Raw genomic sequence first — 27,901 nt, forward strand, 5'->3', positions numbered from 1 at the left:
TGTGTGGTGTGTCATAGCGGTGAGGAGTGAAATGGATTTGGTGGAGATGTCCTGGGAAAGATCTAAGGCTTTAAGCAGGGATTGGAGTTTGTTTTGGAATTGTGGGGTGGGATCACTCTGGCAGAGTTTGTAGGTGGAGCAGTCAGATAACTGGCAGATGCCTTCTGCCAGGTAATCACTGTGATTCATAACAACAATGGTGGAACCTTTGTCTGCAGGTAGGATGATTAGGTCAGGATTTGTTTAGAGGTTGTTTATGGCTGTTATTTCTTCTACTGAAAGGTTGGTGTTCTGAGGGAGGAAACTGGGGAAGGATGGTGAAGCTAAGTTGGAGGTAAGGAATTCCTAGAAGGTAACTAGCAGATAGTTAGGTCAGAGGGGGGATCGTAGTTGGATGGTGGTTTGAACTGTAAGGGGCTATTCAATATTGGAATTAGGGTGGATTTGGTTGGAGGGATTGGTGGCAAAGAAGTGCTTCCATTGCAGGGATTGGGAGAAGGATAGTAGGTTGTTGACAAGTCCAACATGGTTAAATCTGGGTGTAGGGCTAAAGGTGATGCCTTTGGATAGGACTGAAGGTTTTGGTGGAAAGATTAACAACAGTGTTACAGGAATGTTTTGTCTCTGGATTTAGTAGAGAGTTTTGGGGGATGTAGCAAGTTGAAAAGGTCAGCTAGGCAAGGTTTAGTTGTTGTGAGGGGTAAATGAGGAGGAACACTTTGAATACAGTTGGTACGGTGGGGGTTGGATAATGGTGCTCTGAGGTGATGGTAGGATGTCAGCACATTGGATAACTTATGTAGGTGGTGTCTGGGATGCTCCTCTAGGTTCTGAAGGGTAAGTGATTCAATTTCAGGTATGTGATATATGGAGTATGGATTGCAGAGCAGTAGTAGTATCTTGTGGAGGGAGCAGAGGTGGTTCTACCATGCTGTGCCATGGAGATGTGTTTTTTCAATAGCAGTTTTGTGAGGGCCAGGGATTTGGGAAATCTGAAAAGGTGTAAATCATTGTGAAAGGAGGGCTGGGATCCAGAGAAAGAAATCCTTAGTTAGGCCGTTTGGGGGGAAGCCATGGTTTAGGCAGCCAGGGAAGGGATACTTTTCGGAACTGTGCAGAAAGATGGACCTAGGGTCAACTGTGGCAGGAATGGTGTAAATGAAACATTAATGATGCAGAAATGGACAAAATAGGTGTTGGTTGTGAGGGGAGTTGGATAAGGAAATACCTCTGTCCACGTTAAATGCACCAACCACTAACAGTACCTACATTTTGACAGCTTTCATCCCTTTCACACCAAAAAGTCCCTCACATACAGCCTGGCACCCCGGGGAAGCATATCTGCACTGACAAAGACTCCCTTGCTGAGTATGCTGAGAGTCTCACCAAGACCCTCACAGACAGGAACTATCCCCCAGACTTAGTCCACAGACAGATCCCCCATGCCATTTCTCTACACATCTCCAATCCTCTCACCACCCCCAACAACCAGCCACAAATGAGTGTCTCTTCCATCACCCAGGACCAGCCCAGACTGGAACAATTGGACCACATCTTTCACCATTGCTTTGATTACCTGTCATCATGCCCTGAAATGAGTGAGATCCTACCTGCGATACTTCCCACCCCTCCTGAAGTGCTGATCTGTCGCCTGTTCAACCTCCACAACATCCCAGTCCATACCTATGCCACTCCCCATCCCAGCCCCTTGTCACAAGGAGCATATCCCTGTGGAAGACCCAGGAGCAAAACCTGCCCAATCCACCCACCCAGCCCTTCCTACTCCAGTCCGTCACAAGTTTATCCTATCCCATCAGGGACATGGTCACCTGTGAAAGCAGCCATGTCATCTAAACTGTGGACTGGAGCAAACTAGACCACCCTGTGGCACAACATGCAGCTGAACACAACACACTTGATTTCAATGGCTCGCTCACTACCAGAGCCATCTGGATACTTGGATCCTTCTCTCCACCACTAGCTTTTCTGAATTGCAGAGGTGGGAGTTATTCTCGCAACATATTCTCCTCTCCCGTAATTATCCTGGCCTCAACATATGGTAACATACTGTCCCCACAACCTCCACCCAACAGTTTCCACCCTCTCTGTCCTGTCATCTCCTCCCAATTCTCATCTCTCACCCTGTTTATTTGCAGCCCTCTGGGAATACGGCCACCCATCTTTCCATGCTGTTCTCCTTTTTTGCTCCTTTTTCTCCCCAACTCCCTGCCCCACAACCTCCTGATGCTGCGACTGTTGGCAGTCTAGCCCCTGCACAATCTGCAAGACAGTGTTCGTTCTTCCGCCCACCCATATACTATGACCCCTTCTCCTTCCCCACCCCCTCCAGATTGCTGTTTTCATCCCACTTATGGTTGCAGTCCAGCTCGAGATGCTGAGTTGGCAGCCGTGTATGCATGAGGTGTGCTTGCTTGTGTGTGTGAATGCTGTGTGTGTCTCTCTTTAACTGACGAAGGCTGTGGCCAAAAGCTTTATGTCAGTGTCTTTTAATTGTGCCTGTCTACAATGTGACAGGTCTTCCTTACGGTAAGTAGAAATTGTCTTTTCCTACATTGTTGATATTCCCACCTGGAGTTGCCATTGTTTTATTTGTGTTCATGTTTTATACTTCACAAGAAGGACTTTGTCTGAAAACTTAAATGTTTTAGCAGTCTTTTTCATTGTGGCTATCTGTAACTCAACATATCCTTTACATGGTGTGTAGCAATCTATCATTTCCATATTGTTGTTACTTCATCCTGGACTTTCCACTGTTTGTATTGCATTTTTCCTACTTTATTTATTGCATTTTTTATTTTCTCCTTTTGGCAGTTAAATTCATTATCTCATATATTATCCAAGTATTTGTACTGGTTCTGTTCTTTTAAGCATTTGATCCTCTGCTGCCTTCATATTCCATCTCTCAAAGCTACCCTATCAGTTTGTATAGTATTTCTTTCACCTGTCATTGCTTAATGCTGCTCCTCTCAACAACTATTGACTCTTTCAATTTATATATACGTCTCATCACTTTAATTTCCTCCCTTTCTACATTCTTTTTGGTTTTAAACTCCAGGTCTTAACCAATAAATTATGGTCAGAGTTGACGTCAACCTCTGGGCATGTCTTGTAGCATAAACTGTGGTTTCAAACAAAATCTTTGTCTTACCATTATCTCTCTGAAAGCTTTCAGTATCTCCAGATCTCTTTAGGTATACAAAATTCTTTTAGTGTTCCTAAACCAAATGTTAGCAATGATTAGACAGTGCTCTATGCAAAATTCTGCCAGTGGCTTTCCCCTTTTTTGTGTCCCCACCCCCTCCTCTCCCCCACCCATGTTCTCATACTATATTATCTTCTCTTCCTTTTCCTACTATTAAATTCCAGTACTACATAAAAAAATAAATTTTTACCTCCCTTAATGATCTGAACCATTTCTTTTATCCCATCATACATTCTTTCAATCTTTTTGTAATCTACATAGCCAGTAGGCATAAAAACTTGTACTTTATGGTGGATATTGGCACTGTGTAACACCAGTTTCATCAGGTTTAATCAGGTAAATGGTTTTCTGCTAGTCAAGATGTTGTGCCCTTGTTTCTCTGCAGTCTTCTGTGGATCCTGCTAATACTTACAGCAGCATTTTCAGCTCATTCTTGGTGCTGCAGGTAAAAACTACACTGCTTTAGCTGCCTTTATTTCATTGCTCTTTATCCACTGTTTTTACAGCATGCAGATTGCATCCCAGAAGTACACTAATAGAGGGTCTGCAGAATACCTGTCTGTGGTTGCCATATGCTTTTGTGTGAACTCTAATCAATTTTCCAGATAAAATTTAATTTTATTCCTTTTGCAAAACTTGGATATTACATCTACTTGGTGGATCACATTCCTATTGTGTCTCACTCTATAGAACTTGCCCTATTCTCCCCCCTCACCCACTCTCGTCACCCCACACACTTCCATCCAGTACTAAATTGGTGATCCCTTGGCATCGTGGAATGTGTCCTGTCAACCTATCCCTTCTTTTTGTCAAGTTGTGCCACAGATTTCTTGTCTCACCAATTATATTCAGTACCTCCTCATTAATTATGCAATCTGCCCATCTAATCTTCAGTGTTCTTCAGTAGTACTACTTTTCAAAAGACTCTATTCTATCCTTGTCTAAACTGTTTACCATTTATATTTTACTTCCATACATGGTTACACTATGGACAAATACCTACAGAAAAGACGCCCTGATGCTTAAATTTATATTCGATGTTAACAAAGTTCTCTTCTTCAGAAATACTTTTCTTGTGATTACCAATCAGTATTTCATATCCTCTCTACTTTGCCCCAATTGTCAGTTATTTTGCTGGACAAATAGCAAAACTCATTTACTACTTTAAGTGTTTCATTCCCTAATCTAATTCCCTCAGCACCACCTGCTTTACTTTGACTACATTCCATTATCCTCCCTACAACATATCTTAGAAGATAGGTTACTGAAGGGCAAACCTACATGTACAGCATCTTTAGTCTTAAAGAAGTTTTTGATAATGTTGACTGGAATACAATTTTTGAAGTTCTGAAGGTAACAGGGGTAAAATAAAGGGAGTGAAAGGCTATTTACAACTTTGCACATAATCCAGACGGTAGTTATAAGATTCGATGGGCATGAAAGGGATGCAGTGGTTAAGGTGGCAATAAGACAGGATTGTAGCAGATCCCTGATATAATTTAATCTGTACAGCAAAACTAAAGAAAAATTTGGAGTAGGAACTAAAGTTCAGGGATAGGAAATAAAAACTTGGTAGCTGACATCTGTCACTTGCCACTATGGTGTTGCCACATTAGCCACTGGCCACCTCTTGGTTACAGGTAACACACAAACACAAAAAGTGATGATCACCTTATATCCTCCTTTTAAGATACTGTTAATTCTATTCAACTGCTCTTCCAAGTCCTTTGCTGTCTCTGACAGAATTACAATGTCATCAGCAAACCTCAACGTTTTTATTTCCTATCCCTGAACTTTAGTTCCTACTCCAAACTACCGTCTGGATTATGTGCAAAGTTGTAAATAGCCTTTCACTCCCTTTATTTTACCCCTGTTACCTTCAGAAGATGTACTTGAGGACAATATTATGGAAATGGAAGAGGATGTAGATGAAGATGAAATAGGAGATAAGATACTGCGTGAAGAGTTTGACAGAGCACTGAAAGACCTGAGTCGAAACAAGGCCCTGGGTGTAGACAACATTCCATTAGAACTACTGATGGCCTTGGGAGAACCAGTCATGACAAAACTCTACCATCTGGTGAGCAAGATGTATGAGACAGGCGAAATACCCACAGACTTCAAGAAGAATATAATAATTCCAATCCCAAAGAAAGCAGGTGTTGACAGATGTGAAAATTACTGAACTATCAGTTTAATAAGTCACAGCTGCAAAATACTAACGCGAATTCTTTACAGACGAATGGAAAAACTGGTAGAAGCGGACCTCGGGGAAGCTCAGTTCGGATTCCGTAGAAATGTTGGAACACGTGAGGCAATACTAACCTTACGACTTATCTTAGAAGAAAGATTAAGAAAAGGCAAACCTACGTTTCTAGCATTTGTAGACTTAGAGAAAGCTTTTGACAACGTTAACTGGAATACTCTCTTTCAAATTCTGAAGGTGGCAGGGGTAAAATACAGGGAGCGAAAGGCTATTGACAATTTGTACAGAAACCAGATAGCAGTTATAAGAGTCGAGGGGCATGAAAGGGAAGCAGTGGTTGGGAAAGGAGTGAGACAGGGTTGTAGCCTCTCCCCGATGTTATTCAATCTGTATATTGAGCAAGCAGTAAAGGAAACAAAAGAAAAGTTCGGAGTAGGTATTAAAATTCATGGAGAAGAAGTAAAAACTTTGAGGTTCGCCGATGACATTGTAATTCTGTCAGAGACAGCAAAGGACTTGGAAGAGCAGTTGAACGGAATGGACAGTGTCTTGAAAGGAGGATATAAGATGAACATCAACAAAAGCAAAACGAGGGTAATGGAACATAGTCAAATTAAATCGGGTGATGCTGAGGGGATTAGATTAGGAAATGAGACACTTAAAGTAGTAAAGGAGTTTTGCTATTTAGGGAGTAAAATAACTGATGATGGTCGAAGTAGAGAGGATATAAAATGTAGACTGGCAATGGCAAGGAAATCGTTTCTGAAGAAGAGAAATTTGTTAATATCAAGTATAGATTTAAGTGTCAGGAAGTTGTTTCTGAAAGTATTTGTATGGAGTGTAGCCATGTATGGAAGTGAAACATGGACGATAACCAGTTTGGACAAGAAGAAAATAGAAGCTTTCGAAATGTGGTGCTACAGAAGGATGCTGAAGATAAGGTGGGTAGATCACGTAACTAATGAGGAGGTATTGAATAGGATTGGGGAGAAGAGAAGTTTGTGGCACAACTTGACTAGAAGAAGGGTTCGATTGGTAGGACATGTTTTGAGGCATCAAGGGATCACAAATTTAGCATTGGAGGGCAGCGTGGAGGGTAAAAATCGTAAAGGGAGACCAAGAGATCAATACACTAAGCAGATTCAGAAGGATGTAGGTTGCAGTATGTACTGGGAGATGAAGAAGCTTGCACAGGATAGAGTAGCATGGAGAGCTGCATCAAACCAGTCTCAGGACTGAAGACCACAACAACAACAACCTTCAGAACTTCAAAAATTGTATTCCAGTCAACATTATCAAAAACTTCTCTAAGTCTAAATATGCTGTACATGTAGGTTTGCCCTTCAGTAACCTATCTTCTAAGATATGTTGTAGGGTTAGTGCTGCCTCATGTGTTTCAGATTTCGGAAATGTTCACACCTGTCAGCATCTTCTTTCTTTGGAATTGGGATTATTACATTATTCTCCAGGCCTGAGAGTATATCGCCTGTCTCATATATCTTGCACACCAAATGGAGTATTTTTGTCATGGCTGGCTCTCTCAAGGCCATCAGTAGATCTGACAGAGTGTAGTCTACTCCAGTGGCCTTGTTTCAACATCAGTGCTCTGTCAGATTCTTCTTGCATTATGTCCTACCTCATCTTCATCTCTGTCCTCTTTCCTTTCTCTAATACTGCCATCATCTCCCTTGTGTAGAACATGTACATACTCTTTCTACCTCTCAGCTTTCCTGTCTTTGCTTGGTACTGATTTTCCATCTGAGCTCTTGATATTAATTTAGCTGCTTCTTTTTTCTTGAAAGGCCTCTTTAATTTTCCTGTAGGTGGTATCTATCTTTCCTGTAGTGACATATGCTTCTAAATCCTTGTATTTGTCCTCTAGCCATTCCTGCTTGGTCATTTTGCAGTCCCTGTCAGTCTCATCTTTCAGATGTTTGTATTCCCATCTGCCTGCTTCATTTGTTGCGTTTTTACATGTTTTCCATTAATTAATTAAATTCAGTATGCCCTGTGATATCTAAGGATTTCTACGAGGCCTTTTCACGTATTTGATACTCCACTGCCTTCACTATCCTGTCTCTCAAAGCTAACCATTTGTCTTCTACTGTATTTCTTTCCCCTGTTCGAGTCAATCTTAGCCTAGTGCTCTCTCTGAAACTCTCAACACCTTTCGCTCTTTCAACTTATCTAGGTTCCATATCCTTAATTTCCTACCTTTTTGCAACGTCTTTAGTTTAAATTGTCAGTTCATTACCAATAAGTTGTGGTCAGAGACCACATTTGCCCCTGGAAATGTCTTATAATCTAAAATCTGTTTCCAGAATCTCTGTCAGATTTTAAATTTTAAGTTACACCATGGGAAGGTGCGGACTAAGATGTGTACTCAGGCCACAATTTATTGGTTGTGAACTGTAGACTAAAACTGGGAAACTGTAAAAATTTATTTAACTATCTAAACGAAAGTAGTTTAAGTAAAGCATCATGGCAGAGATTTTATATTTGGAGTTCTTACCTCTTTTGCCCCTTATAGTATTCATTCTGAATGCATTTTGAAGGGAAAAAAATGCAAAATTTTTGTATGTTTTTTTGTGTCTGTTTCAGTGTGCTGTCAAGCAAATGGAGTCCATGGTGCACCAAGTCCAGGGTCAATATGGGCAATAACAGGGCTTGGTGACATATTTGTTTTTGATCCAATTAATTTAGAGGTTTGTAATATATTATTAAGTGCAAGTCATTTCATTATATTCTTTATTATCATTTTCATCATCACATAATTTTCCTTGCAGTTACTAATAAATTTCTCCTTGTCTGTAACGAGAGAATTTAATTTTTAGAAATGGCATAGTCCATTTAAAATTACTTGGTAGCTGACATCTGTCACTTGCCACTGTGGTGTTGCCACATTAGCCACTGGCCACCTCTTGGTTACAAGTAACACACAAACACAAGAAGTCACTTTACAAATGGTGTTAATGTGTAACACTTAGCAATGTTGGAGGTTGTTGCTGCAAGGTTTGTTGAAAATGTGAGGTGTTCTGTCAGCAGCTGATTTTAAATGACCAAGCCCCGAATTTAAACTCATTTCCAAAACCAACCACAACCCTGTAATGTGAAATGTATTCAAGAAAGTGGTGGTTAACAAACTGAGGCACAACTAAACTCATGATCGCTTAGTTCACAGTTATTACAGTTAGTCTCTATGAGCAAACTCAAGATAGAAAGAAGTTCAGTTTCAGTGCGAAAAGCAGACTGTAATTTCTTGGTATCACTGATTACCTGAAACTGTCCTCTCACTGGCTACATGAGCTGCCATGTTACCAACTGATGAGCAGTCCTTGTTGACACTCGGTTGCAGGTATAGATGACACAGGAAGATTCCAAATGGTAGAAAAATAAAAGCAAATAAAAGTCAATGTGATGAAAAAAATGATGTGGCAAAGAATTAGAAATTAAAAAAAATACGTTTAGACCAGTTAACTGAATAAAAATGATAATCAGACTCTTTTGATTGGATTTAGAAATAAAATAATTCCACAACATCTGATGAGATTTGAACCTGTGACCTTCAGCATGGCAAGTTAACATGCTAACCATTACACTGACATATAACACTTAGTCATGTTGTTCTATTATTGACTGTGATTGCCCAGTCGCAGTGATGAATTGCAGTCTTCAAAGACTTGGTTTCACGCACTGTTGTGCAAAGCTTATCTAATGTAAGCTGATCTCTCTAATTACAACAGCCACATATGTGATGCTGAATCGCGTCTTGTGCAGGAGTCTCCAGTAGTGTTTAATTAGTACTGTGTATAAGTAAAAAAAGTTAATGTTTAGGAAATTAAAAAAAAATGGAAGTTGCATAATCAGAAGCTATAAAGCAGGGTATGGGTAGGCGGAGAGAAGCCCCCCCCCCCTACGCCCCCCCCCCCCTCTGACTCCTTGTCCCACAACCTCCTGCAGCTGTACCTGGCAGGGCAATTTGTCATGCCTCCCTCTAGTCACTGATCCTTAGCTAGTGCACAAATACAAGGGAAAAAGGCAAAAATAAACACATTTGATATGAAAGAATGTTAAGAAAAGTATAGATTGCCACTCACTCTAAGGATGACCATTTATTCCCAACACTTGCAAGCTGACTGCCACCTCCAGCAGCTTGGACCACCAGAATTAAACTGTCTTGTGAAAAAGCAGCAATCTGGAGGAGGACAGGGAAGGGGAAGGGATAGCAGGGTATGGGTAGGCGGAGAGAAGCCCCCCCCCCCCCCCCCTTCCTTACTCCCTGTCCCACAACCTCCCGCAGCTGTACCTGTCGGGGCAATTTGTCATGCCTCCCTCTAGTCACTGCAGACTCCAATCAGACAGTACTCTTCTCTCCCTCTATCCATACCCTGCTATCTCATCCCCTGCCCCACTCCCTCCAGATTGCTGCTTTCGTTCCATGTGACAGTTGGATTCCAGTTTGAGCTGGCAAAGATGGCAGTCGTGTGCATGAGGTGTGCTTGCTTGTGTAGATGAATATATGTGTGGTGTTTTGTGACTGTCTGCCACTTAGTGTGTCATCTTTGTGGTGAGTAGCAACCTATCCATTTCCTTATATTGTTGATATTCAAACATGGATTTTACATTGTTTGATTTTGTCACATGTTGTTGTAGTTTCTTCCTCCTAGATCCCTTATAACCAAATACACATTCCTTGACTAGTGCCATATATCTGAGTATAAAATACATTTATGTTCTTATAGCATACCACTTGAATGTAGCCTTGCCTAAAACCAGAAGCAATAAATAAAAAATAAGTATCAAAACAGCTCTGGTGGACTACCATTACAATGTGTTTCATACAGTTTGTAGCTGCAGAAGACCATATATTTATACAAATGAAATATTCACTTCTCTAAGCATTTGTCTTTTTTTCAGTCCATTTTTCCCTTACTCTTGTCTGGGAAGTGGAGATTTCACTGAAGTTTATTTTTAACATCAATATACAGGATGATTATAATTGAAGTTAAACTTTCAAACTGCTGTAGAAATAACACCACTGGTCAGAATGATGTCAAATTGCAACGGAAAATTATCAGAGAAGGGAGAAAACGTATGGCTGAAGAAAAATAAATAGTTACAAAATGTAGCAATAGATGACACTGTACGCATCATATTTTAATAGTGGTCAACTACAAATGACAAATGAATTGTACAACAATGCCTAAGGTGTATGTTTGACACTAAACAAACTGTACTACTCAGTGTGTGAATAGGTCTACAGGTGTGATACTGTTAGTCACATAAGCCCATCCACCACTGCAAGGTCGTATCACATCGGATGGGAAAAACCGGTTTTTAATTGTCCTGAGGCCACAAACTGCATAAAAAGTGTCAATCAAATTCATATCGGATTATTAATTTCCGTGTGACTGGTGCAAAACAGCTTCAATACGCTGTCCACCATTTTCTGCAACAAGTTGAAATTGAGAAACACCATGTTCCACAACGGGTTGAAGTGTTTCCAGATTCATGTTCAGAATGTGATGCTCAATGCGTGCCTTCAATGCAGCTAAGTTTGCAATGGGGACACTGAACACAATATCTTTCAGATAGCCCTGCAGCCAGAAGTCACATGGACTAAGATCAGGTGATCGGAACGGCCGGGCTGTAGGGAAATGGCAGCTGATAATTCTATCATTTCCAAAATGGCACTTCAGCAGCAGCTTAACTGGATTTGCAATGTGCGGAGGTGTGTCATCTTGCATAAAAATGATCCCATACGTACATCCACACTGTTGAAGAACTGGAATGATGTGATTGCGCAAAAGACACTGATAGCACTTACCAGTGATGGTACAGGTAACAGGACTGGAAGCCCCTGTCTCTTCAAAAAAATATGGCCCTATGATAAATGATACCATAAACCTCCACCACACAGTGACCTTTTCAGGATGAAGTGTTACGGCTTGATTTTAGTGTGGATTTTCTGTTGCCGATATTCGGCAATTCTGCGTATTGACATATCCTGTCGGATGGTGGTGGGCTTTGTCTGTCCACAAAATCTTCCACGACCAATCATTGTCCACATCAATGTGAGCAAGAAGTTCTAAAGCAAAGGTCTGTCTTGCTGACATGTCAACAGGAAGCAACTTGTGCATATGTGTAATTTTGAATGGATAGCAAAGAAGGATGTTTTGTAGCATTGTATGCATTGTGCTCACGGGTATGTCCAATGCGTGGGCAATTCTCCATGCACTACACGTTTGCACACCACCACTTGTCTCCTCCTGCATTGCTGTGGTCACTGCTTCCACTGACATTGAATCAATTAGTTTCCTCCTCCTACCAGGTTGCACACCAAAAGAACCCGTCTTTTTGAATTTCCGGATCATTTTCTACATACCCAAGGCAGTCATCGGACCAAAGCCTTTTTTCAAACCCTTCAGTGTCTGGAACTTCTGCAGAGTGACGTGTGCACAGTCATCATTCTTGTAACACAGCTTTACAAGCAGAGCGCGACCCTGTATTGAGACAGTCGTGCTGACGTCGCAGACGCGAAAGGAGGAGAAGCCGCCGTGTACCCGGTGTGTTTATATCAACTTCAGTTGGTTGTGTGCATGACAGGTGTTTTCATTTATGTATTCTGACACAATACAACGCCATCTATTGATCAATTTTCACACTATTTTTTTTTCTTCTGCCATATGTTTTCCCCATTCTCCGATAATAATCTGTGTGCAATTTGATGTCATTCTGACCAGTGGCATTATTTCTACATTGTTTTGAAAGTTAAACTTCAATTATAATCATCCTGTATTTATTTATTTTTTATTGTGATACACATTCCATGGATCTATTTTTGCTTGATAGCACGATACTAATTAACAGTCACATACAGAGGTTAGAAATATAAATTTTACCTATTACCTAAACACAGAATTTGATTTATAAAGTAAAAATACTATGCTTATATTTGGAAAGTGATTTTATATTGTATAATTTTAGGCAGCCCAGCAAAAGGATGATTTCTATGTGCAAGAAATCGATATTACTGGACGAGGTTTGCCATATGAAGCGCAGCTACACAATGGTTTTTGCCCAGGTTCAGAACTCATTGTGACAGGATGTGTGCATGACAAAGCAGACAGGTTAGTGCATTTGAACGATTGTGTACTATGTTCACAGAAATAATATTGGAATTCACTGTGAGTAGTTATCTCCTTCATTATTCACACGTATAAGATGTCAAATGTATAAGACATTCAGCATTCACATTGCAGATCAACACTTCCATCCCTCTGTCCTTGTAAACTCTAGTGAAGTTTCAGTGACTACTGCTGGGTATGATTGTGGAATATTGTGTATTTTAGAGAACAAGGAATTGGTTCAGTTGCATGAATCATGAGAATGGTAGAAACCTCTGTTTAAGAAAATATCAGCCTCATTGTGAGACACATGTTGACATAAAACAGTTGTTAGTGAATAGCCCAGATACTTGGATTTTCCTAGGTGTGTGGATCTCCAGCTATGTGGCCTGCATAGTTCCCTAGTGTCTCATCAGATGACAGTGAAATTCAGACTTTCAAATTTGGAAACTTCCAGTTATTTCAGCTTGAGTGACCGATCAGACATTACAATATGCCTTCAGCTGAAAGAGGCATAGTTTTTATGCATCTTGAGCAGTACTATCAATTGAGAGTAAAGAATGGTTCTGTAAAATAGAATATGTTTCTGCAGGAAAAAATGGAAGAAGTTATGCCTTCAAGGATTGAACAGCACTTAAAAATCATTTTAGGAGTTGTGGAATGGTACTTTCCTGACTTAGACAAATTCATTGTATCAAGTATAGTCTGATGAAGTCAAAAGAACTAAGCATGTATTTTATTTAAAGTTGAAGTACACAAAACGCTAAAGTTGAGTAAGTATGTTGTGTTTTTCAAAGAGTTAACTGAGTAAAATGTTAAGAATTGTTAGCAGAATTGAGAAACAGAGGAATGACAGGTTGAGGGAGGTAAAAAATTTGTAAGTGTTGAGCAAGAAAAAGCTTAGGTTTAATATCCAAGTTAGAAAGTTATAAAAGCGCAATTCATTTCCTGCGGGTTTGAACGAATTTGCCATACACCATTTCATTTTCAGTGCTGTCTGTACTGCCATACAACTGTAGTATACATAGCTAAACTTACCTGTTGTAATGCGGAGGAGTAGTTCATGTAAAGAGCTTCAGTCTTCTCACAGAGAATTTTGTATAAATTACTTTGGTAACCTTGCATCATGGATCAGGAATTGTCATGTAGCACCCAAGAACAAAAAGTTTAATAAATAAATGGCCAAAAAGATCTGTATGCTGAGACCAAGAAAGATTCTCATCTTCTGCCAGCTCAAGCACTTCACTTAGTAAAAAACAAGGGAATGTAGCAGAGCCATTTGTAATCAAATTTGCCAACACTTCAGAGAGAATGTCTTGTACATGTAGTGCTCTGCAACTTGCAGATATTGAAAATAAGGATATCTGATAAGGATCCCACACGGTGTAGCAGTATTCTAAAAGAGGATGGACAATTGTAGTGTAGGCAGTCTCCTTAGTAGATCTGTTACATTTTTAAAGTGTCATACCAATAAAATGCTGGTTTTGGTTGGCCTTCCCCACAACATTTTCTGTATGTTCCTTCCAATTTAAGTTGTTCATAATTGTAATTCCTAGGTATTTAGTTGAATTTACAGCCTTTAGATATGACTGATTTATCACGTAACCGAAGTTTAATGGATTCCTTTTGAAACTCATGTGGATGACCTCACACTCTTCGTTATTTTGGGTCAATTGAAAATTTTTGTACCATACAGATATCTTTCTAAATCATTTTGCAGTTTGTCTTGATCTACTGATGATTTTATTAGTCGACAAATGACAGCGTCATCTGCAAACAACCTAAGACGGCTTCTCAGATTGCCTCCCAAATCATTTCACTGGTCAACACTCATTTTCTTGCCAAGGATATTTGAGTGGCTTTAGGATGGGTTAGTGGTGCTGAGGACGAATATAGCAACCATTTATGCAGTTTGGCTCTAGTTTTTGAGATAATGCATGATTTATTCAAAAAATTCGAAAAAAACTGCTAATACTGAACTCGAGCACTACAAACTACAATGAAAAAAGAAAATAATCTTTATAAATAGCTTCTATGAAAACCTGATAGGCATTTGTCCACGTATAAAACATAATTGAAAAGTTTCTCTATAAGTATATCATTTTCCGTCCATGACGAACAGCTTCCTGCACGCTTTCCTTTTATAGGTCTCTTCAGAACAGTCACGTTGCAGATTCCAGCAATAATCTGCCATCATATGCCTGTCCCATCTTCCTTTATATCTTTCCTCTATTCCTTTCATATCTTGATGGAACCGCTCTCCTTGTTCCTCACTGAAATCACCTAGATTACGAGGAAATCGATCCAAGTGGCTGTGAAGGAAGTGCAATTTTATGCTCATGTTAGCTCCTAAGTTTTGAAAGTTAGTGAGCATGTTTTTGACCATTTCCTCGTAATTGGGAGCTTTATGATTGCCCAAAAAACATTTTACAACAGCGACAAAACTGTTCCAGGTCGATGCTTCAGTGACAGTCATGACACTTGTAAAATTGGTATCGTTGATGAGCCTGCGAATTTGAGGACCATCAAATATTCCTGCCTTAAGTTTTTCACTACTGAGTCCAGGGAACGTATTGCAGATGTATGTGAAGCAATTACCATTTCTGTCTAAAGCTTTGGTGAATTGCTTCATTAGTCCTCACTTAATATGTAATGGTGGAAGAACAATCTAGTCCCTACTAACCAGAGGTTCATTAATGATGTTTGCTTCACCAACAGCCATATGTTCCCTTGGAGGCCATGTTTTCTGCTTCCAATGTTCGTGCTTTGCCCTACTATCCCACATGCAGATAAAACATGGGTGCTTTGTGTATCCACTTTGTTGTCCAAGCAAGAAGTTCACCATTTTCAAATCAACACAAATCAACCACTGGTGCTGCATATACTGAATTTTCTGCAGAACCATCTTGATGTTAGCATATGCTTCACAAAGTTTTGTTGAGTGGGCAATTGGAATAGATGCGTAACGATTGCCATTGTGTAGGAGAACACATTTTAAACTTCTAGTGGAACTGTCTATGAAGAGACGCCAGTCCTCTGGTCTATATTCCGGCAGCCCCAATTCAAGTAAAAGTCCAGGTATATTGCTGCAATACACTATAACCTCTTCTTGGTTGAAGTATGGAAGAAGGTTTTCTTCTCTCGTCTGGTAAGCTGTTATTTTAACACTTGGATGAAGCCTGGATGCTAAGAGTTCTGATGCTTCCTTTGAAAGATTGAGTTCTCGTATCAAGTCACTGAGCTCCTTCTGGTCGAACTGCTGGGGTTGTGTCTCACGTCCTTCGTATTCCGAACCACTACTTGTACATTCCTCGCCGTGCACGTCGTCATCTGATGATGTTAGCATGGGTTATGTTGTGAAAGTTGGTACAGGAACATCGTTGCTGTGCACCACCGGTCTTCTTGCTGACTCCAAATCGGGATATTCCCACTTTCGTTTCTTGAACCTATTAAAACCTTTCACATTAACAATGCAAAAATAGCAATCATCTGTATGGTTCTTCTGCTCTCGCCATACCATAGGCACTCCGAAGTTTAAGCTTTTCCTTTTTCATTTTGTCCACTGCTGTAAGCACTCCGCACAGCATTTACAAACTTTATGGGGTGCCCACGCCTTGTCTTGATCTCCAAGTTTAATTCCGAAATATGCCAGATACGCTTCCTTCACTAAAGGAGTGATATTCTTCCTGTTCTTTTGAAGAACGTATTCACCACAAATGTAGCAGAACTCATCTGGATGGTTCACACAAAGACGGCGTGAAGAACTCATGTTTTCCTAAAACAAAATTGCACAAATACTACGTATTATGCAGAACTTTCTTGTATTTGCATGTCAATCACATCCAACAAACATCATTAATTGTTTTGTGTGAAATGAATACTCACCTCTTATTTGCTACGTCACGATGAAAAGGTTCTATCTCCTTGAAGCTGCACTGCACATGTGTGTGACTTTCGACCATCGCCATTTTTCTTGTTTACACTGAACGCTACCTATCGGTGTTGCGGGGATTACCTCGGGCAACAAATGAATGTCGAGTACCGCCGAATTCAAATCTGCACAACCCTCAATATCTTCAACACACGCACCGCACAACAGGACTGAACACATGCTGACAGTGTGATGTTTGCATGATGTAATCCTCAACCACACAGATGCACTCCCTGAGCACAATTGTTTAATAAAGATAGTACAATATCACTAATTAAAAAACAGGTAGCAAATACATTACACCATATATGGACCCTGCAGTCGATATTATCCACATGAAACTCTCATTTCCACAAATAACCTATATCTCAAAAACCAGAGCCAATTTGGAAAAAGTACAAATATACTCGGAATGAGTATCATAACAATATCCCATTTTCGTTCAAACTTCCCTGGCAACGAAAAAAAAAATTTATTTTGTAGAGCTGTGTTTATGTAGATAAAAAACAGCAAAGGGCCTATAACACTACCTTGGAGGACGCCAGAAATCACTTCTGTTTTATTTGATGTCTTTCCTTCAAGTAATACGAACTGTGACCTCTCTGACAGGAAATCACGCATCCAGTCACGTAACTGAGATGTTATTCCTCAAGCACACAATTTCACTACAAGCCACTTGTCTGTTACAGTGTCAAAAGCCTTCCAGAAATCCAGAAGTTCGGAGTCAATTTGAAATCCCTTGTCAATAGTACTCAACACTTCATGTGAATAAAGAGCGAGATGTGTTTCACAGGAACGATGTTTTCTAAACCCATGTTGACTGTGTGTCGATAGACTGTGTTCTTCGAGGTAATTCATAATGTTTGAACAGAATACATGTTCCAAAATCCTGCTGCATATCGACATTAATGATATGGGCCTGTAGTTTAGTGAATTACTCCTACTACCTTTCTTGAATATTGGTGTGACCTGTGCAACTTTCCAGTCTTTGGGTACAGATCTTTTGTTGAGTAAACAGTTGCATATGATTTTTAAGTATGGAGCTATTGCATCAGTATACTCTGAAAGAAACCTAATTGGTATACAGTCTGGACCAGAAGACTTGCTTTTATTAAGTGATTTATGTTGCTTCACTACACCGAGGATATTTAGTGCTACGTTGCTCATGTTGGCAGCTGTTCTCGATTGGAATTCTGGAATATTTACTTCGTCTTCTACTGTGAAGGCATTTCGGAAGGCTGTGTTTAGTAACTCTGCTTTGGCAGCACAGTCTTCAATAGTATCTCCATTGCTATCCCACAGAGAAGGCATGGATTGTTTCTTGCTGCTTGTGTACTTCACATACGACCAGAATCTCTTTGGGTTTTTTGCCATGTTTGGAGACAAAGTTTCGTTGTGGAAACTATTATAAGCATTTCGCATTGAAGTCTGTGCTAAATTTCGAGCTTCTGTAAAAGATCACCAATCTTGGGGGTTTTACACCTGTTTAAATTTGGCATCTCTGACCTATTTTGTGTACCAAGGCAGTGCCTTCTCACATTTTGCAGCACCTAAGAAATGCTTTCTTCTGGCTGTAATTTTAGTTTGGAAAGGTGGTAATTATCCTCATGCTGGAGATTGGGGTCAAGCCATGTTCTTATTACAGTGTAGCCTTCATGATGTATATGGGCAAGGAGTTCATTCTTAAACTTTTTACTTAGATTATATGTGGATTATCTAGTAATAAATCATCATCAGGCAGCTATATTGATGGCACTTCCTTGGCTACTCCCTTCTTATCTGCATGATTTTCATATTTTGTATATCTGGCATTTTCTGAGACTGATGTTTTCAGGAGAGTTTTGCCCCTCAAGCAAATGTTTCAGGTTTTATTGTTTTTACCACAGTATTCAACAAGAACGTCATTGACAGAAAAGATCCCCATGAACAGTTTTTGGATTTTGTTCTCATTTTGTGGCCTCCCAGTAACTGCATTTCAGTTACAGCTGATGCTGAGGAGATCCATTTATTTCCACTGCTCAGTAAAGACCTCCTACAGATTTGTACTTGAATTATCATCTTCAGCTAAATACGTCCACATTTCTCATGTGTGTATCAGATAGTCATCTCCGTCTTATTTCTGTATCTTGAATCTAGTGGAAAACTTTTTTTGGACCCTCTACCATTGACTTGCTAGGCTATATATTTTGTCCACCTCCTTTTCATTTTCATTACAGTCGTAATTGTGCCAGCCATCCTGATTTAGGTTTTCCGTGATTTCCCTAAATCGCTTTGGGCAGATGCTGGGATGGTTCCTTTGAAAGGGCATGGCCAACTTCCTTCCGTTTCCTTCCATAATCCTATGGGACCAATGACCTTACTGTTTGGTCCCCTTGCCCCAGTCAACCAACAACTAAACCAAACCATAATTATGTCTTCCACTTCAGTCTGTTCCACCCATCCACTTGTTTGTTTCTGTCTTTCCTCATAATTCTTGACTTATATCTCTCCATTTTGTAATGAGCAACCAGTTTTTAAGTGGTTTTCACGTTAAAAGTCCATGTCTCACTGCCATAAGTCAAAATTGTTAATATATTAACTGCAAACTTTCATTTTAGGTTCTTGATCCAAATACATAAGTTTGTTAACTGATTTTATGATTTACTTGTTAATTTGTATTATTTCTTTTTCATTATGTTCATTTACATTATTTTAGTCTTATTACAGTTGAGTTTTAGGGCTGCCTTCAAACTTAACTGTATTAAATTCATCCATTTATTGTGGCTCTAGAGGCAAACAATACATAGTCAGGAAAGCAAAAGGTAGTTCAGACTGTTCCATGAACACATGTTCCTATTTTGCTTCCTGGTTTGTAGGTCTGACAGCTTTCTATAGGGCTGCTGTGGATAGTTGAGGTAAGATGTTGGGAGCTGTAGCATTGATGTGTACATTTTTTATTTCGTTAAGATAGACTGAACCAATGCCTTGTTTCTTGCAGTCCATTAGTACTGCTTTTGTTGAAATAGGAGTAAAGTCTCAAAATCTTTGTTTAATTGAGCAAGTATTGCTATGTTCCAGTTGGCATTCATCTGTCTACCAGAGCAATCAGTCATAAATAATTTTAGTGTCAGGAAAATATAAGTGTGTAAGTCTGTGTAGGGTATAGTGAACTTATACTAGAAAAAGGGTCAAAGTTGGATGCACTTTCACAATCTGTTAAGCTCCTTTTACATGATTTTCGTAATTTGTTTCAACTGACCATTTGTGGCAAGTATGCCCTACAGCAGCATCCAAGGCATATTATTCCTGTTCTGTGACTCACTGTCACGAGTGATGGCTTATGTTTACATGTTGGCATCAAGATTGTGTGTTTTATGACTGTATAGTATGGTGAAAGTGTACTTGTGGAGGACAGTCCTTTTTAACAAAAAGTCAGAGTAAGTTAACATCATCAGGAACTGGCAATTATAATAGAGTTCATTCATGACCAAGCAAAATTCATTGTGGGTGTTCTTGACAAAAGTCTTACAGTCAATTCTCCACACAGGTGAGAACTAAAAAATAGGAAAAGTGTCATTTGAAACATCAACACTTACTCACTTGATGAAGTACAGACATACACACCAAACAATATTTAAAAGACAGCATATAGTGCCTATTTACTTTGTCTTTTGTGCTTTGTTTTTCTAAGTGCTAAATAAAACCCTAAACTATTTTTCTCCTTCAGTAAAGCTGAACTGTAGAAGCAGGATATACATGTATTCATCTCTTAATTTATTTGTTTACAATGTGGATTTTCTATTATTGTATTAATTTGGAGCTATTTTTAGCATCAGGGTGCTGAGCAGTCTTTAAAGGAGATCAGAGTGGGGAGGGGGAGGGGCTACTGCTACTTACTAAAATCTTGTGTCTTGATTATAGACGAGGATTTTTTCAAATATCAAGGTTAGATTTTATCATAAGATGCTTAATGAACTATTTGTTTTAATTTCATGTAATAACCAAAATATCAGTGCAAGGGGATTTCTTTTTAGCAGGTTGGGGGTATGTGCGTAAGACATAATATGCCAATCCTGATGTAAATGAAATAACAAAGCCAGGATGAAGATAATTGGTGGTTGGACGTTTGATGATAGGATATTGACATAAGATAAGTTCTGGAAACCTGCTTGCCCCTCGGAGCTACTCCCAAAGGCCTAACACTGAAAGTCCCCGTTTCTGGATGTAATCCTACTCTACCCCAGCCTCTTTTACAGTTTCAGATACATTCTTGAAATTTGCTTGTTCCTTGGAGTTACTCCGTGAGACCTAAAATTGAAAACCCCTGTTTTTGTTTCCAACTAATTCTTTTTTATAAAAACCTATGAATATATTTTATTCCACAGGTTTGCTGTTAATTTGCAGTATTTGTCATTAGCTGTGCGTCACAAAGCAGATCTAGAGGCCAAGGACATTGCATTCCATTTCAATCCTCGTTTCTCACCAGATGTAGTTGTGAGAAATTCATACTTGGCTGGTTCATGGGGAGAAGAGGAAAGAGAAGGAGCAAATCCCTTTAGACAAGGAGCAGAATTTACCATTACAATAATTTGTTGTGAAGATGAGTACAAGGTAGGAACAATTAACAAACTATTGTAAGAAATAACCAGCCTTGCTAAATAGTTTTTATTCGAATTTTGCAGTATATAAAACTATTAATTTCATTGACACATATTAGATGAATGAAATCTATAAACCTAGCATTGTTTAATAGACAACAAGATTTTTTTAATCATTAATGTGTGCAAGGGTTGACATTGATTTCCATCTAATTTTTTTTAGGTTCATGTAAATGGGCAACATTATGTCACATATACTCATCGGCAAAAACCACATTTCAACACCCACCTTTACATACATGGTGATGTCTCACTAACTAAATTTGTATACAAATCCAAAAAGGTATGTTTTTTGTGTCAAAGTAACAGCTGTAAGTATAAAAAATATATTGTAACAAGTTCTTTTTCATGATATTCACTGCTTTGAGTTGAGTGCGTTGCAGGGATGAAAAGCGAATTCTAGAGAGAAAAGGTACAAACACAATGAATTAATTTTTTTCTTTATGAATGACACTTCCTTCATAAAATATGCAAAGACATTTGCAGAGTGCAAGTAATGTTGCAAAGAAAGCTGGGAAACATACTGAAAATTTAGTTTAAAATGTTGACCAGAACTGTAATGTACTCTTTGTGAGGAAAATGGGGAAAAACAGCCAAATTAATTGCAATAGTACAAGGTTTATTGAAAACCCATTGACCTAGGTTTCAACATATTTAAAACGGTAGTATTCAGAAGGTACAGTGATTAACACTGGTTACGTGATGTTGTGGAGGTACGTTAAATATGTAGCTGTAAGACAAAAATGAAGATCAAATTCACCTCCTAATAATAAAACCACAAAATGTCATGCTGATTGTCATTGGAAAGTGTTTCACAAATGCAACTAGCGAACTGACATTATGCTATTATGAAGAATATGAACTGGCATGTCCCCAAAGGGCTTCTGCAAGATGTGAAAGAATAAAAACTTTTTATCCTTGTTCCATTATAGTAGAATATTATGACAGCATGGAATGAGGAGTCTTAGACTGGAGATTAAAACTAATTGCTGTGAACCAGATGTAAACCTGTTGCTGTGTTCCCTTGACTTACCATGATATGAAAGTGTTTGGCCCGTTACTAGTATACAAGTTCCATCACAGCTTTTGAAGAGTAGCCCATTGTCCTAGGTAAGTCATTTATGTAGGCCAAGAGCAGAAGCATAACAAGCACCAAATCTTGTGGGCCACCATATGTTTCTCCACTCTGGGTTTAGTATTATTCCTTTTGTATAAATTACTAATGTGACTCTGTTTTCCATTGTTAATTGTGATTCAATCTATGCTCAGGCAATGCATTAAACACCATATGATTTTAGTTTCCTTAGTACAATTTTGTGACCTACACAATTAGAGGCCTTATCAAGATCACAGAAAAGGCCAACAGGGTGATTTTTCTTGTTAGTTCTACCAGAACTGAGTCTGCCTCCACATGCTTCACTTGGGGGGCATCTCTGTGGCATTCCTCTGGAACCCAGAGCATGTTGGTATCCGCGGAAACAAGGCAGCCGATATAGCGGCAAAGGCTGCAGCCTCTCTTCCTCGGCCCGCTGTTCACATGGTTGCCTTTGCCGATCTACGGAACATTTTATGTCATTGTGTTGCTCTTTTATGGCATAAACATTGGTCTGCACTTAATGTTAATAAATTGTGGGACATAAAACCTCTTTTAGCCATCGACATCTTTTAAGTGGCAATCTTCCCCTGCATTGTCCCCACTGCTCTCAGTCATGAATGGTGAGACACCTTTTACTTCAGTGCCCCTATTTTAATCCGCTACGCGCCCGTTTACAACTGTTGCCTGATATATCTTGCCTTGTAGCAGATGACATGTGCTGAGCTGATCGCGTCCTTGTGTTTATCAGTATTAGTGAGATGACATTGGTAATTTGAAGCTCTTTTCAGGTAAAACAATCCCCCCTCAATAGCAACTTTCTAAGATTTCCTTCCGTTTTTAGTTTCCTCCTTCTTGAGTTTAGCTCCCATTGCTGCTGATTTAAATTCCAGTTTTTACCCTTCACTAAGCCACTGAATGGGCGCTTATGACCATAGTTGTTTTGTGCCCTAAAACCATAATCCAAAAAAAAAAAAAAAGAAAGAAAGAGAGAGAGAGAGAGAGAGAGAGAGAGAGAGAGAGAGAGAGAGAGAGAAAAGAAAAAATAAACAATTTACCGATAGTTTAAAAGTCCATGCAAAGAAAAATGGTGGTTAGACCAAGCTGGCAGTTGACTGAAGTTATTGTGTAGTATCTACCAAAATTATAGAAGTAAAATTTCACTTGTATCTACACCAGCTCTGTGCAAGACCAGAAGCTTTTCTCCTTGCTCTCTTATACATCATGGCCATTATACCTTACACCCCACCCCAGTTTATATCATCTTCGGTTCTTGTTCTTTTAATACCTACGTAAAATAAAACACTATCCTCATTTTAGATGTTACCAGTACTTGTGAACACTGTGTAATGCAGCGTCACTGCCTGTGTGCCTATGCCAAACACAATACACCCTAAATGATATTACACTATCTTATCAGACACCTCTGCGTAATGTAGAATTGACCTCTCGATGTGACAAGAGATGGACCTACCATTATAAAATGTTTTGGGGAGTATTGTTTTGTCAGTAGAGGGGGTATTATGTTGTCAGTAGAGAAGCAGAACTGCAGAGTGGGTCAGTCAGGACAGCTAAGTGACTTCCAACATGGACTAGGCATTGGATGTCACCCAAGTATAGTGGTGTTCACTGAAGAAGGTGGCTTTATATTGCATTCTGCACAGAAACAGATGGAGAATACTTTGCAGTGGTACGAGTGTGCCTTCTGTCTCGTCGCACACACCATGCTCCAGCCATTGTGTACACTAATAATGGGTATCACCTAGATAAGTGCTGCACTGACCCACTGAAGCTGCCAGTATAGTAGCTAAGTAATGTCACCATATGTAAACTGACATCAAAGTCAATGCTAAGTGTTCTACATGCATTCTGAAGCAGTCATGTGAAGTTGGTACCCAATTTTTTTTTTTCAGAGTTCTTGGTAGACATGCTGTAGTTCTCTGTACTAAATCTGAATAATTCTGCAGAATTTCGTAAAGAAAATACTAGTAATTGGAAAATTTTAATGTTGTAAAAAAATTATTTGCCAATTTGCGAAAATAAAATTGTGATCACAATTCTCGATAGGTCCCAGAGAGTTCCACAGAAAACCTTAATGATTTTTTTTGTGTAGGTAATAGTTTATGAGATAGTTGCAATAACGAGGGTCCTATTTTCACTACAGAAAAATACAAAATCACACTAGAATTTTGATGACAGTTCTGATCATAGTTCTGGATAACTCTCCAATAGTTTTATCAAAAAACCTGCTGTAATTTCTTGTCCAGGTAATCGTTAAAAACTGCAATAATATGGGACTCACTTCCCTGACGTATAGCTTTTCGCTTGGAGGCTGAGCTTCACTGCCCTAGTCGTGACTGTTGCATGTAGGTGCAGATCGACACACGTCATGTTGACTGTCGTTATGTGTCCAACTGCTCATAACCCTAGCAATCTAATGGTAGTTATATTACAACAACTTTAATTTAATTTTATATTATTTACTACGCTTAAGTACTGGATTTGAAGGCAACTGTCTCTATAATGTGCCATGAACTCTTGTTATTTCAGTGATGATTCTTACTGGAATTTTCCACTATTTAGTAAGACATATGCTGTATTTTTTCACTGTGGCGTTCAGATGTGTTGTACAGTCAAGCACCTTGTGTACCTTAATACTTCCCTAAATCGCTCCAGGCAAATGCCGGGATGGTTCCTTTCAAAGGGCACGGCCGACTTCCTTCCCCGTCCTTCCCTAATCTGATGAGACCAATGACCTCACTGTCTGGTCTCCTTTCCCAAACAAACCAACCAACCAAACCTTAATACTTTCATTTCAGGGTTGGAAAATAGCAATAGGGATAGGGGTAGGGTTGTGTTCACTTAGAGGAGGTAAAATAACAACTGACTTATGCAATTAAATCAATTAATTTGTGTCAGCTCAAAAAACACACACTTATTGGAGTGCCAATCATCAGTGTTTGGAAATCTCTTCAGTGAGAAAGTGAGCACTGTCAGGGACCCACTTATGGTGCTACAGCTACCGTAGAGTATCATTTACTGAAGATAATTGTGGACCAGATTACTGGATCGAAGTGTGTTTGTGTGTGTGTGTGTTTTATGTGAGGCGGGAGGGGGGGGGAGAGATAGAGAGAGAGAGAGAGAGAGAGAGAGAGAGAGAGAGAGAGAGAGAGAGAGAGAGAGGGGGGGGGGGGGGGGGGGGGGAGATAGCTTGGTGTTGTCTGTTGTCTCTGCTCACTAGGAGGAGTCCCAACCAATGCTTAGCAGCCTAAAATAAAAGTTGTTTGTAGACTAAATTAACATTTTAAATTATTTAACTAATATATTTAAACAACATCTGTTATAGCCCAGGAACCTTAAGTACCATTAATTTGATTCTTTTATCTGTGACGTGGTTTTGCTATCAATAAAGGTCATGGATGAAAAGACTCATACTCATCCATATGTCATCTCGGATGGACATAAGCCTATGCTTGTGTGCTTGAGGCTGCTGCCAAGGGATGTCACTGTGGGGGATTGAACGCAGGGACGCAAGGGACGTCGAGCATGTCTTATGTGTCCTCCGATCGGTCCACTGCTGTGACTGTCCCGGGTACTGCCTGCACTGAGGTTGACCCCTTACCCGTGGTCGAGTGGGAGATCATTCCAAAGTCTGACAGGCAGCAAAAAACTTTCCGAGGTGCCGATAGAAGGGCCTCCCTGGTTTGTTTGACGAACAGGCTTCGGGCGTTATCTGTGGCTGACGATATCTCTGAGCCGGATGCAGTCATCCACCCTGTTCCAGAGGAAGCTTCTCGGCCCGCAAGGTCTGGGCATTCACAGAGGCTGGGTTTGCTGGTAGTTGGGAGCTCCAATGTTAGGTGCGGATGCTTAGGAACATGGCTGCCAAGGAGGGGAAGGAAGCCAGTGTGCACTCCTTGTGCATTGTGGGGGGAGTCATTCTGGATGTGGAAGGGGTGCTTCTGGATACCATGAAGAGTGCAGGGTGCAGCCAACTGCAGGTGGTGGCTCATGTCACTACCAATGACGTGTGTCACTTTGGATCGGAGCAGATTCTGTCTGGTTTCGGGCGGCTAGTGTAAATGGTAAAGACTGCCAGTCTTGCTTCCGAGATTAAGGTGGGGCTCACCATCTGCAGCATCGTCAATAGAACGACTGTGGTTCTTTGGTGCAGAGCCGAGTGGAGGGACTGAATCAGAGGCTCAGGTGGTTCTGTGACCATGTAGGCTGCAGATACTTTGACTTGCCCCATTGGTTGGTGGGTTTCCGGGTTCCGCTTAATACGTCAGGAGTCCACTACACACAGGAGGTGGCTGTACGAGTAGCGGGGGCTGTGTGGAAGGGACTGGGCGGTTTTTTAGATTAGAGGGTCTCAGGGAACCACAGAAGGGACGTCCATCTAAAAGTGGCCAGGTAAAACACAGTAAGGTAGTTGTAGAAACGATTGGTATTGTAGTTGTAAATTGCCGTAGTTGTGTTTGGGGAAAAAACCAGAGCTCCAAGCCCTAATAGAAAGCACTGAAGCTCAAATAGTTGTAGGTACAGAGAGCTGGCTAAAGCCGGAAATAAGTTCAGCCGAAATTTTTTCAAACAGTCCAACAGTGTTCAAAAAGGATAGATTAAATACAGTTGGGGGTGGAGTATTTATTGCTGTCAGAAGTAGTTTGCCTTGTAGCGAAATTGAAGTAGATAGTTCGTGTGAAATAGTATGGATAGAGGTTACACCAGACAATTGGATTAGACTATTAATTGGATCATTTTACCGACCCCCCAACTCAGAAGATATAGTTGCTGAACAATTCAAAGAAAACTTGAGTCTCATTTCAAAGAAGTTTATACAATTATAGTCTGTGGTGACTTCAATCTACCCTCGATATGTGGAAAAATTATATATTTAAAGCTGGCAGCAGGCATAAAACGTCATCCTAAATTGTACTGAATGCTTTCTCAGAAAATTATTTTGAACAATTAGTTCATGAGCCCACTTGAAACGTAAATGGTTGTGAAACCATACTTGACCTTTTAGCAACAAATAATCCTGGACAAATAGTGAGTATTGTGACTAATATAGTGATTAGCTACGACAAGGCAGTTGCTACTAGGCTGAATACCGTAACACCTACAACCATTATAAATAAACGCAAATTATATCTATTTAAAAAAGCTTATAAAAATGCTCTTAACGCCTTTTTAAGAGACAGTCTTCACTCCTTCTGATCTGATCAAGTAAGTATAGAAAAGTTGTGGAATGTTTTCAAAGAGATAGTATCAAAAGCAATTGAGAGATATGTACCACATAAATTAATAAGTGATGACACTGATCCCCCATGGTACAAAAAACGGGTCAGATCGTTCTTGCAGAACCAACGATAAAAGCACGCCAAATTTAAAAGAACACACAATCCCCAAGATTGGCAAAGTTTTGCAGAAGTTCAAAATATAGCATGTACTTCAAAGCAAGATGCTTTTAATAATTTCCACAACGAAATTCTGTCTCAAAATCTGTCAGAAAACTCAGAGATTCTGGTCATACATAAAGCACACCAGCGGCAAGACGCAATCAATACCTTCACTGCGCGATAACAACTGTGAAGTCAGTGATGACAGTGCCACTAAAGAAGAGTTATTAAACACAGTTTTTCAAAACTCCTTCACCAAAGAAGATGAAGTAAACATTCCTGAAT

At 39.7% G+C, this 27,901-nt stretch overlaps 1 protein-coding gene across 1 annotated transcript in view; it reads left to right on the forward strand.

Annotated features, from left to right (window-relative positions):
* LOC124618072 (tectonin beta-propeller repeat-containing protein) overlaps positions 1–27,901 on the forward strand; it is a 209,603-nt gene that overhangs the window by 138,717 nt on the left and 42,985 nt on the right. The window contains exons 12-15 of the mRNA XM_047145316.1: positions 8,031–8,134; positions 12,417–12,559; positions 20,852–21,077; positions 21,288–21,407. Of these exons, the coding sequence (XP_047001272.1) occupies positions 8,031–8,134; positions 12,417–12,559; positions 20,852–21,077; positions 21,288–21,407 (593 nt within the window). The remainder of the gene's footprint in view (positions 1–8,030; positions 8,135–12,416; positions 12,560–20,851; positions 21,078–21,287; positions 21,408–27,901) is intronic.

Source organism: Schistocerca americana, chromosome 1, assembly GCF_021461395.2.
Source record: "Schistocerca americana isolate TAMUIC-IGC-003095 chromosome 1, iqSchAmer2.1, whole genome shotgun sequence".
Classification (NCBI taxonomy): domain Eukaryota; kingdom Metazoa; phylum Arthropoda; class Insecta; order Orthoptera; family Acrididae; genus Schistocerca; species Schistocerca americana.